Raw genomic sequence first — 12,172 nt, 5'->3', positions numbered from 1 at the left:
GGATCTGGGAGCGGCAGCAGCAGCAGCGGCGGCAGCGGTGTCCGGCGGGGCGCGGAGCGAGTGGGCCGCCTGGGGACGCGTGTGCGACGGCGGTTCTGGCGAGGTGAGGTCGAGATAGATGCGCTGCCCCTTCATCAAGGCCAGCTGTAGCAGAAAGAGTCTGCTCGACGAGGCCGACAGAACCAAGAACCACACAGCATCCGGAAACGACCGTCGGTATCGCGAGCGGGCGACCGTGTCTGCAGTGTCACCGGTGTTTGCGTTGAGGTGCAAGAGGGGTTGGACGAGGTCGAAAGGGCGGCGGGGCGGCGCGTCGCACGGTCAAACTGCCGGGGCTGCGAAGGACAGCGGAGAGGGAAAGCAAAAGGGAGGGGGGGGAAAGGTGGGGGGAGATGGTGGAAGGGAAGACAGATGCACCCCTGCCCCATTTGCAGAGGGAGGCCAACAGGGGAAGAGGGTGCAGGGGCCATCACCTGGACCTCATTCCACACCGCTGCGCCATCGCAGGATCAAGCTCAGGCTTAGTCAGCACAAGATCCACACGTACTCTCCCCTGTCCAAAGTAGTCTCAGTGCCCTGCTGACCTGGCATGGGTGTGTCAGCATGCCTGCTGGTGAGCAGAGCAGGGAAGCAAACCTTGAGCTTGTCACACCAGTTTTCCCTCAGCTTATCCTGGGCAGGCCATGTCTGTGCTGGTCTCATGGCCAACCCTGCAAGGATGGGTCTGTCAGGGGCCAAACACGACCTTACCCCTGGTGCCAAAGTGGCAGAGAGCCTTGCGCTGCTCTGCCTTCCTGAAGTGAGGTCCATGACTCACAGTCTGCTCCTCACTCTTAGAGGGTGTCATACTGCACAAATGAAGCAGCCAGATAGCCTTGCACCTTCCTCTCCAGCAGCAGAGGGGATGCTGATCACCACCACAGTAGCAGGAGGGGATGTGGCGGCACTGCCGATTGCTCATGATACCACCATGAGCCTGCTCTTGTGAGCCATACATCGAGGCTGCAAGGCTCAAGCGCCAACAAAGAGGCCAAGGCATGCTCTGCACCACCGAGAGACATTGGAAAGGCAAAATCCTCTGCCCAGATGGACCCGAGAAGGAGCGTTGTACAGGCCGTGGCGCAGCGCAGAGCATCCCCTCTCACGCTTGCTTCAGCGTCGAGGAATGTCGACCGACGGGCCTTTGATTGAGCAGAGCTGTGCTGAGATGGAAGCATGGGACTCTCGATTCTTGGTTCTCAAAGATGGGGCACACCAGCAGACCGGCCTCGCACGAGCAACGAGCAAGAGCTGTGATACAAGACGAGAGGTTGTCGAATGACGGCCTCGAGATGGGCGGCGTTGTTGCAAGGCTCTCGACGGGCCGCCTGGCGTGCCAGGCGAGGGCCGTGGGCCCTGTCACAGGCGCCCGTCGATCCGGGCCGGCGACCCCAGCGGCCGGCCTCTTCTTGGAATTTTCGGATCCGAAATCAGGTGGACCTGAGGACCTCGCGCGAACAGCACACGTCGCGACGGCGCCTCGCCAGCGGAGCAGATCCTAAGCTCGTCATGGTTATGGCTTTCGGAATCAAGGGCGATGATAGGTGTCTGCACGGGGACAGCCGTATGCGCCAAACACCGACTTTGGTTGCTTCTGCCGCTCGCGATACACGGGGCCATGTCTGCGCTCACCGCCGAGCGCTCTCAACGCTGCTGCCGCCTCCGTGGCCCTCCCCCGTCGTCCGCTCGCTTCCTCCGATTGCTCACCGCGCGCCGCTTTCTCTTGCTGCGCCAGACTATGGCCGCGCCGGCTAGCTGTCGGCGAGACCGCCGCGGTACGCGCTCTGCATGGCTAGCCTCCGCACCTGCTCGAGGCTGATGGCGCCCTGCCTGTAGGCCAGCTTCTGCCCATCCTCTCCCTCGACCTGGATCACGCCGTCCGCATCGACGGCCACGGGCAGCGTCTTGGAGTCCTTTGCAGGTGCACCCTCGTCGTCTTCGTCGTCGTCGTCCATGGCGGCATCCCTGCCGCGGTAGCTGAAGCCCTCCGGACCCTTGTACCCGAACCCGGCCCCGCCGAACCGGGGCGACGTGCCCCCAAACGTCGGCGACGACTGCGAAGGCGGTGACCCGGACGCCTGCACCGACATTCCCGGCGACGCCGAAAAGGCGCTAAAGTCGGAAATGACACGCCGCGAGCCAGACGTGCCCGAGCGGGGAGGCGAGCTCGCAGACAGGGCCGAACTCGACGACGAGGCTGCTGGCGCGCTGGGAGGGTGCGGGAAGGGTGTGTAGGGCTTGTATGACGACGCGGCCCGGCGCGTCTGGAGGTACTTGTCGCTCAGCCGAGAGCCAGAGACCTGTCCGGGTTGGCAGAGAAAAAGGAGAAGAAGACGAAGATGTCAGGTTCCGATTCGTCGAGGCGCCCCTTCACAGAGAAACACGACACGCCTACTCACCTTGAGGATGTGTGGCCTCGCGCTGGCCAGGTCCGCTGCGGAGCTCCAGATCTGGACGTTGTGCCGCGACTCTGCAGGGGCAACGCAAGAGGGGACAGGAGAATCAGCATCTCGGCAGAGTGATGCCGATGTCACCCGCCTACCGCTGTCAGCTCACCTTCCGAGTCCCGGTAGATGCTCTCGATGTGAAGCTGCTTGGTGTTTTCGTTGCGGAGCAGCAGACGCTCGTGGAGCTCGCGCGCGACGTCGTCCATCGGGTTGCTCTGCCCGCCCTCGAGGCTGAGGCTGCGCAGCCGCTCGGCGACGGCGTCGCCAATCTCGCGGTGCAGTCGGTCCAGGTCCATGGCCTCGCCCGCCAGGCCGAGGATGACGTGGCTGAGCAGGCTCGCCGTCGTCAGGGGCACGAGCATGGCGCCCGTGATGCGGACGAGGCCCTGGTAGAAGTCGGTGGCGTTCATGTAGCCGGAGAGCGCCGGCTCGCAGGCAATCATGAAGAGCGGGATGCCGGCCTTGGCGAACCGCCTGGCCAGACGCAGCGGGTCCTCGCCGTCGGGAGAGCCGTCCGAGAAGCCGTCGCCGTACTCGCCGATGCCGTGAGGTGGTGCGTCGGCAATGAGGACGGCCAGCTTGGTCGCATTGGGCCGCCAGTCGAGGTCGAGGGCAGCCTTCATGGCCGCCGTCACGGCCTCGGGCCCATCTCCACCGCCGGACGCAAAGAGGCTCTTGAGGTTCTCCTTGACCTTGTCGACCTCGGTATGGAAGCCAAAGTTCTTGACAATGTAGGTGTGGTCCTGTGGTGGATGGTCGCGGTAGGCGATCAGACCGATGCGCAGCGCGCCGGGCCCAGAGAGCTGCTCCGAGTGGATGATCTGTGGGGCGGGTCGAGAGGTAAACCGGGGCATCAAGGGCGGCTTGCTTGTCAGCACCAGAACGATACAGCCGAGGCCGCTGCACCTAGCCTAGCCTTGCACCCGTCGCGGCACCGCCTGGGGCACTCACATTCTCGCAGATAGTCTCGATGTTTTTGGTGGCCGAGTTGATGTAGCTGCCCATGGATCCGGTGGCGTCGAGCAGGAAGGTGAGGTCCATGGTCCTGCCCGGTTCGCTCCAGTCGAAAGCGGTGCTACCGGCTGCATTGCCCGTGGCGCCTGCGGCGCCGCCCTGGTCGCTCTGGAGGTGCTGGGCGGCCGCGCCAAACATGCCAAACACTCCGCCGCCTGCCATGGTGCAAGCTTGCCGGCGGGTGCGAGAGAAAGAGGGAGGGTATGCCTGTGCCGCTTGGGTCGAGGTGCTGCGTCGAGTATGTGTGTGTGTGTGTGTGTGTGTGTATACGAGGGAGCGGAGCCCGCTGGCGAGGTCAGGAGGCTCGGGGCGTGGCGCGGCGAGGCAGAGTCAAACCTGGTTTGATTTGAGGCTGGCTGGCTGGCTGGCTGGCGTCGCTCGGAGGGATAGCAGGTACTTCCGCGTTGCGTGCGGGCAGCGGTGCGATGAGAGAAGCGGAGCTGGCCCTTTGAATCGCTTCGAGCTAGGACGTCGTCGGTGGTCGCGGACCTTTTCCCGCCGGCTGGCGTGCGATCGTACCCGGTGCTGCCGCGCGCGGGTCGTGACTGGATCAGAGTCGCAGCAGCGATCGTTGCCCAAGCCAAAGGACGGTATCTGGACGGCTGGCAGCAGGGTGGACGTCGAAGCGGGCGTGAGTGTCTTCCGACGGGCTCGATGATGGGCGAGAAGGTGGTCGGTGTGCTCGACCAGAGAGAGGATGAGGGAGCGGGGCACCTCTGAAAGGGGTCGAGGCCAGGGCCAGGCCAGGCCAACCCAGCCAAGCAGGCTCGTGCGGCGGCGGCCCGGGCTAGGGTGACGCATGCAACCCAAGCGCAGGCCAGCCAGCCAGCACCGACCAGCTGAGAGGCTAGGCTGGGCTGCCCCACCCTGATCCCCTCCCTGCTTGGGCCTGGCCCCTCGTCGTTTTTTTCGGACGTCACACCAACCCACGCCGCTGCCATCACCTAGCCCAGGCCGGCCCGCTCCGAGACGCCGTCTGGGCAGTGCCCTCGTCGCTGTTATTTGTCGCCTGCCTGCCTGCCTGCCTGCCTGCTATCCTGTCCTGTCCTGTCGAGGTGGACCGACCCAGCCAGCCAGCCAGCCCGCCTGGCTCCCCCACATTTGATTTTCGTCACACGCGCATCGAGCACCGGGCACCTGCGAGGCCGCTCGCTAACCTCCACCTCACAAAGTCGCATTCGCCAGCCGCCTGGAAGGTCGCAGCGAAAAGGCGAAAAAATTACGACAGAAATCCGTGGCCGTCGAAGCTCGTGGCTGCCTCGAGACCGTCACACGGCGTACGTCCGCCTTGCGCAGCGCACAGGCTCAGCATTCGACAATGATGCGACCACATCTCGATCCGACATTGCGATGGGAGAGACAGAGAAAGAGTAGAGAGGGAGGTGATGCCGAGGCGAGGCGACTCTAGGACGAGCACAGGCCCGCCCGTGTTCAGGCCTTGACCGTATCACTGCTGGGCACGTCCCCTTCCGCGTCCTCGTCCTCGTCCTCGTCCTCCTCCTCTTCCTCTTCCTCCTCCTCGACCGCCGACAGGCCTTCCTCGTCGCCCTCGCCCTCAGCCTCGCCCTCGCCCGCGGCCACCTCGACCTCGACCCCGTCCTCGCCTTCGTCTTCATAGCCCTCCCCGTCGTCATCTTCGTCCTCGTCGTTGTAGTCTTCGTCGTAGTCCTCGTCGTCGTCCTCATCCTCGTAGTCGTCATCGTCCTCGTCCTCGTCCTCGTCCTCGTCGCCCTCGAGGCCGTAGCTCTCCTCGGCCTCGTCGCCTTGGGACGAGCCAGATGGAGCCGCCGCCTCCGCCACGGCCGCCTCGCCCGCCTCGCCCGCCACTCCGGACGCGGCGCCAGGCACCGGCTTGGGCTGCTGCAGCCCGCCAAACGTGACCGGCTCCGCCTTGGTGGCCGGCGACGCGAAGCTGAAGCCGCCGCCCTTCTTGTCGACCTTGGACGAGCCTCCTCCAGCAGCGCCAGGCGCGGGCGAAGCGGAAGCCCCCTTGGTGCCAAAAGAGAACGGCGTTCCAGAGCCAGCGGGAGAGGCAGCGGGCGACGATGTCGCCGTCGAAGATCCCAAGCTGCCAAAGCCGCCACCGACATTCTTGAACCCGGAAAACACCGGAGGCTTGGCAGGGGCAGGAGCTGCGGCCGCGGCGCTCGATCCACCCGCGGGCGGCGAGGCGAAAAAGTCCGACACCTTGGCCGGCCCAGCGGGCGAGCCCGGCGATCCGGCCCTCGCAGTGGCAGGAGGCAGCGAGACGGCAATGCTCGACCTCGGCTTCGACTTCGCTGCATGATGGCCACGCGCCGCCGTGCCGCCTTCGTTGGGCCGAGCGCCGGGCATGAACGGCTTCTCCTCGGGCGGTAGGTCAAAGATGCCAGCCGCGGGCGGCGCGCCAAACTTGAGCGGCGTCAGCGGCGAGCTTCCGAACCCACCGAAGCTGCTCTGCTGCTTCTGCGACTGCTGCTGGGGAGCCGGCAGGGACCCAAACGGCTGCGTGGGCGACGAATAGGCGCTCAGAGGCTTGGCCGGAGACGGCGGAGCGAATCGCGGCCTGCCTCCGTCGGTCGGGGGCGGCGGCGAGCCGGTCGAACTAGCAGCCACGGGCGCCTGGGACACTTCTTGCGGCTGCGACTGCGGCTGCTGCTGGGATGGCGGTGGAGGCGGACGCTGGGCAAGGTGGACGGGGCCCTTGGCGAATGCGATCTGGAGGTCGGAGCTCTCAAACGGCTTGGTGGGTGCGCGTCGGCCCTGCTGGCCGGGCACGGCGGTGCGGTTGAGCAGCGGCTCGGAGCGGGCCGCGATGAAGACGTCCTTGGCCTCCCTCTTGGCGCGCTCGGCGCGCAGCGCGGCCGAGGCGGCTCGGTTGGCCGAATTGGCAGCGACGGCGCCCGATCCGGCAGAGGGCAGCGAGTCGGCGAGCGAGGCGACCGACTCGAATGGCGCCGCGGGTGCGGCCGTCGACGAGCGGGCGAAGCGGTTCGAGACCATCGATGCCGTCATGGACCGGGTGTCACGCAGCCGCTGGCCGGCAGCGGCGGAACCGGGCCTGACCCGGAGCATGTCGAGCTGCAGCGCCAGGTGGTCGAGCTCGAGCACGCGGTCGCTGGCCATGGCCGTAATGTTGCGCGTGGCGCGTGCGATCGAGTCGAGGGTGGGCGCGCGCATCGTCGAGCGACCGAGCTTCTCGTTGGTGATGCGGTTCTTGAGCAGCGCCAGGTACTCGTCGAGCTCCTGCATGCGGTCGCGCACCAGCTGCGACGTCTTGCGCAGCCGGTTCTGGTTCTCGACGTGTTCCGGGCCCAGCTGGCGCACGCGCACAATCTTGGCAAACTCGGGGTCGCTGCGGGCGCGGATGAAGCGCGCCAGCTCCTCGCGCTTGGCCTCGGCCTTGAGCTGGAGGCTCTGCAGCTCGGCCAGCTGCCGCTTCTGGCCCGTGCTCTTGTCCTCGAGCTGGCCCGTCTCGCTCTCGAGGCGGCGCGTCAGCTCGAGCATCTTCTGCAGATCGCCGAAAGACCACTTGGAGGCGTCGCCAAAGTCGGCCGTCGACTCGGGCAGCCCGGTCGGCTGTCGCAGCTGGGCCAGGAAGGCGGCGCACTGGTTGACGTTGCCGCGGAGCTGCAGAGCGGGTGCAAGGGGGGCGTGGCGATGGAGTGAAGATGGGATCGTCAACCACAGGTCAGCATTCTGTCGCCATCTCGTTCGACCTGTTGCCTTTTGGCGTGCACTCACCACTCCGAGCTCCTTGGTGAGGATCAGGTAGGCCTTGAGGAACTCGCCCTGGATGCCCTTCTCGGTCACCTCGCCTGGCTGCAGCTGCGAGACGCCGCCACCGAGCTGCGGTGCCTGACCCGACACGAGCGGGCTCGCACCGCGTGGCGGACCAGCGGCCGCGGCAGCAGCGTCCGGGTGCCGGCGCAGGCGCAGGTGCTGCTTTCGGCGCCGGAGCGGACGCCTTTGCGGGCTGGGCCGGAGGGATTGCTGCCGCGCCGAATGCGCCCGACGCGGGTTTGCCAAACATGCCGCCGCCTGTACCGCCAAAGGCAGGCTGGGAAGCCGGTGTCGATGAAGTCTGCGGTGCGCCCGGGCTCGGTCCGAATGAGAAGCTCGGCTTCTGAGGGGCGGCACCAGCCGGCTGCTTCTGCTGCTGAGGCGGGGCGAAGGTGGCCGGGGCAGCAGCCTGACCGAAGCCGCCAAAGGACGGCTGACCGAGCGGCGAAGGTGCGGCGGGCTTGGGCGCGAAGTTGCCGAAGCTGAACGCGGGCTTTGGCTCGCCACTGGGCGTCGCGGGGGGCTTGATGCCAGCCTGGGCCTTCTCTGGCGATTTCGACAGGTCGTCGCTGGTGACGGGCGCACCTGCAAGCGGCGAGCTGCTTCGAGGCGCACGCGAGTTGAAGCCCAGGAAGTTCTGCTGCGGCTTGGCACCCGCGCCGCCTTGATCGGCCGGCGGCGAGGTTACGGGCTTCGGAGCCTCGGCAGGTTTGCCAAAGCTGAAGCCTCCACCGCTCTGCTGCGTCTGTCCAAAGGAGCCGAACGGCGACGATGGGGTAGCAGCTGCGGCAGGAGACTCAGCGGGCTTGGCAGCCTGCTGCGCCGCGCCCTGGTCTGCCGGCTTGCCGAAACCGGCAAAAGGCGACGGAGTCGGCGGCTTGGACAGATCCGGCGGGCTCTGTGGCTCTTCCTTGACCTTGACTGGCTGGTCCGCCTCGGCAGGCTGGCCAAAGGTCAGAGGCGGCGGGGCGCCAGCCGGCTTGCGCGGGGAGTCCGGCGGAGTCGTCGAAGCACGCACCGCTCTGTCCTGTCCGCCTTCGTCCTTCTTCTCGGCGGGCTTGCCGAACGAGAATCCCGCCGTCGGGGTGCTAGGCTTGCTGCCAAACGACAGGGTCGCCGCAGGCTGCGAGCCGAGGCCGAAAGCAGGCGTCGGCACGGCGTCCTTCTTCGTCTCGTCGGTCGCGGCCGAGATGGTGGGTTTGGGCCCAAAGCTAAACTTCGGAGTCGCAGAATCGGCCGTGCCGGCGGCGGGCTTACCGAAGCTGCCGAAGGGCGACTTGGCGGGCTCCTCTGACTTCTTGTCCTGCTTTCCACCAGCCTCGACGGGCTTGCCACCGGCAAACGAGAAGGGGCTCTTGGGCGCGGCAGTCGCTTCTGCTCCAGGTGCAGGTGAGGGAGCAAACGAGAATGCAGACGGGGCCGCGGCGTCCTTCTTGTCCGCAGAACCAGACGTCGGCGAAGGCGAGATCGGCAGCTTTGAGGCGGCGCCAGCTCCATCTTCCTTCTTGTCCTCAGAAGGCTGGGCCGGAGGGAGGGAGAAGGCCGACTTCGCGGGGACGTCCTGACCGCCAACCTTCTCCTGCGGCTTCGGCGCGAAGCTGAAGGCCGGCTTGGCAGGTGCCTCATCAGACTTGGCGGACGACTCCTTGGCTTCGGTCGCTGGCGACGCTGCTTTGTCTTGCCCGCCTGCCAGGGGCGAGGGTGCCTCTTTCGACTCGGCACTCTTATCCTCGACGCTCTCCGGAGCCTCTTCTTTGGCGAACTCGGCGGGCTCCTGGACCGGTGTCTTATCCTGCTCCTCGACCGGCTTCTCCTGGTCCTCCTTTCCTTCGAGGGTCTTGGTCTGGCCATTAACAACAGGGGCGAAGGCAGAGACCGGCTTCTGCGCGCCGTCTTTTGCGGCGCCTGCGCCGAAGCCAAAGGCAGACGTGCCGCCCGCCTTCTGCTGGCCGTTCTGCGCACCGCCAAACGAGAAGGGCTGGTTGCCGAAACTGCTCCCGGCACCGAATCCAGGCTTGAAGCTGCTGAACGCCGGCGAGGGTGCAGGCGGCGAGGTGGCTCGACCCGCTTCGGCGGTCGCAGTTGCGGTCGTCGAGGAAGACGACGAGGAAGAGGAGGGCTGCGGGGCGGCGCCAGTGCCGCCGAACGAGAACGCAGACGCGGTGGGCTTCTTGTCGCCCTCTGCGGCCTTGTTGAAGGAGAAGGCGGGCGCCTGCGTGCTGGGCGCCGAGACGACCGTGTTGACGCCCGAGTCCGGCGAGCTGGCCGCGGAGTCGGACTTCTTTCCGCCGGGCTGCTTGCCATCCGCGCCTTCCATCTTCTTTTCGTCCTTGCCGCCACCGAGCATGTCATCGAGCCCTCCGAACGAGAAGCTTCCGCCGCTGCCCGGTCCTGCGTCCTTGGCATCGTCGGTAGCGGATCCGACCTTGTCCTTTTCCTCGGCGGCCTTGTTGGTGGCGAATGCGGAGCCGCTGGTGGCGCCAAAGGCGGATGCGGATGTGGTGAAGGCCGAAGTGGGCGTCGACGTGCTACCGAACGCCGAGGGCGCGCCAAAGGCGGATCCGCCGAACGGCTTCGAGGGGGTCGTGCTCGTTTCGAGCTTGCCTCCGCCGCCAAAGACGGAGCCGGGGCTCGATGGCGATGTAGCCGAGGCGAATGCGCTCGTGCCTTTCGAAGCAAAGCTTCCGAAGCCTCCGCCGCTGCTCGTGCTTGACGCAAACCCGCCGAAGCCGCTGCTGCCCGCGGTACTGGCTTCGGCCTTGGCGGCAGGCGTCGTGGGCGTGGATGCAAAAGGGCTGGCGGCGGCAGAGCCAAATGCCGACTTGCCGAAGGCAGATGTGCTGCCGAAGCCGGAGCTCTGTCCGAAAGCTGGCTTGGCGAACGGCGACGGGCTGGACGTCTGCCCAAAGGCAGAGGTCGAGCCGAATGCGGGTGCAGGCGTCGTTATCATTGTCGTCGACGACGTCGCCGCAGCCGCCGTGCTCGGAGTGGACGGCGTGGTCGCGCTACCGGTGACGAAAGGAGAAGCCGGGGCGGCCGGCTTGTCTGCTGCTGCAGGCGTCGCAGGGGTCGATGCGGAGGTGCTCTGGCTGCTGAAACCGAAGCCAAAGCCCGTCGAGCCAAAGCCAGAGGGGCGGGCGGACGCGTCGGCGTTTGATGTCGTGCGTGCAGCCGATCCCCATTGTGCTGCTGTGCTGCCCTTTGGCTCGTTTGGCGTGCCCTCAGGTTTCGCAGGAGCAGCAAACGGCGAGGGCGTTTGCAGGGGCGCTTGGAAGGCTGTGCTGCGTCCGAACGCCGGCGTGCTGGTCTGTCCGAACGCAGATGGCGTGCTGGTCTGTCCGAACGCAGATGGCGTGCTGGTCTGTCCGAATGCAGATGGCTTGCTCGTCTGGCCAAACGCGGAGGGCGTGCTGGGAGCGGAAGGCGTGGCCTCCGGTGCCGGCGTCGCTTGTGCGGGCGCCGGTGTGGACGAGGCGGCCGAGGCGGCCTGGCCCTGGCTCATGCCCGGGAAGGGACCGCCCTGGGTGTTGATGACGTCGTAGGCCAGCAGCACGCCGTCCGAGGTGTAAACATAGAGGACGGGAACCGCTGGCATCTTGTCGTTGCCGTCTCCGCGCGCCGCCGCGTTGGGGTCTTCGATCTCGTCGGTCGCCGTCAGGTCGAGCTCGAGGCCGACGGGCGCCGTGTCCGACGACTTGTCGAGCGAAGAGAAGGGCAGGATGGGCCGGGAGGTCTCGTCGAGCTCCATGATCGACCACGCGGCCGCGCCCCCGCCCTCGCTCGAGCAGCCGAGCAGGCCGACGTCGGTGCTCGGGCTGCTACCCACAAAGACGAGGTGCTTGGCTGGCTCCCATCCTTTGAGCCAGGCGACGTAGCGGTTGCCCTTGCGTGAGGTGTCGCCGTACGGCGGGGCGGGGTCGGCGGGGAACTTGGCAAACGTGACCTGCTTGGCCTTGGGGTCGCGCAGCACGGCGTAGACCTCGTAGGAGTGCTCCGGCTCCTGTTCGCTCGACGACGGCTGGTTGTATGTCGTGACAAAGGCATGGTTCTCGAGCCAGCGGATGTCGGAGATGTAGTACGGGCCATCGAGGCTGGAGGGCTTGGCGATGCGGTCCTTGGCCTCGCCTTCGGGAGTGATCTGGAGGATCTCGCCGTCTTCGAGGCCGAGCGCGATCTGCTTGCCCTTGACCGACCAGCACAGGCTCGAGGTGCGTACGCTGGCGTCTGGGTTGAGCTGCGAGCCCCAGCTCCCCTTTGTGATGTCGAGGACGATGGCGGTGCCCGCATCGATGCCGGCCGCGCCGGGCTGCGAGTAGAGGGCGACGCAGAGCTCGGGTCGGTCGGAGGGGTTGGGCGCCAATTCGAGCAGCTTGAGGTCGGCCGAGGGGGGCTGAAGGACGAATGCGGGGTCGAGGCGCGATCCACTGACGAGGCCGTCGATGTCCCAGGCTGCAATGGCGCCGCTCTCGAAGCCGACGACGAGGCTGGCGTCGGCATTGCCCGTGCGGAGGAACGTGACCTTGGATGCGGCGGGTTTGCCCTCTGAGGTGGTGTCGACGGTGCGGAGGGGTTCCGAGACGCGGGGGGAAGTGTTTCGTGCGGCGGCCTTGAAAAAGGTGCGGAGGGTCGAGAGCTGGAGGACGATGAAGCCCTGGGTGGTGGCGGCGAAAGCGAGGCCTTTTGGATTGGAGAGGGCGAGGAGGTTTGCGGAGGCCTGAGACTGGGAGCCCTGAAGCGGATCAGAGAGCCTGACGTTGACGTCCTTTGCGAGCTGGCGGAGGACGAGGTAGTTGACCTCTTGCTCGCCCGCCTCTGCCTCTGAGTAGCTCATCGACATGACGAGGCGAGGTGCCGTTTCGGTGTGGGGCAAGAGGAGAGCGGAGGGGGGTCAGCAGGAACGGCCTGCGTGC

General features: G+C 66.6%; 2 protein-coding genes across 2 annotated transcripts; both read right to left on the bottom strand.

Annotated features, from left to right (window-relative positions):
* Positions 1–1,790: 1,790 nt before the first annotated feature.
* On the bottom strand, positions 1,791–3,662 carry PFL1_02405 (uncharacterized protein; the record flags this gene model as incomplete). The annotated part of the gene is made up of 4 exons (XM_007879917.1): positions 1,791–2,339; positions 2,439–2,509; positions 2,596–3,307; positions 3,438–3,662. 4 exons carry the CDS (start codon positions 3,660–3,662, stop codon positions 1,791–1,793), a joined length of 1,557 nt encoding a protein of 518 aa, XP_007878108.1.
* A 1,269-nt stretch (positions 3,663–4,931) lies between these two features.
* Positions 4,932–12,099, bottom strand: PFL1_02404 (uncharacterized protein; the record flags this gene model as incomplete). Its single annotated transcript, XM_007879916.1, has 3 exons — positions 4,932–7,109; positions 7,224–7,356; positions 7,445–12,099. 3 exons carry the CDS (start codon positions 12,097–12,099, stop codon positions 4,932–4,934), a joined length of 6,966 nt encoding a protein of 2,321 aa, XP_007878107.1.
* Positions 12,100–12,172: the final 73 nt, after the last annotated feature.

Source organism: Pseudozyma flocculosa, assembly GCF_000417875.1.
Source record: "Pseudozyma flocculosa PF-1 unplaced genomic scaffold scaffold00006, whole genome shotgun sequence".
Taxonomy (NCBI): Eukaryota; Fungi; Basidiomycota; class Ustilaginomycetes; order Ustilaginales; family Ustilaginaceae; genus Pseudozyma; species Pseudozyma flocculosa.
Note: the sequence above shows the minus strand (reverse complement) of the source record. Positions and strands in the feature narration are given on the sequence as shown.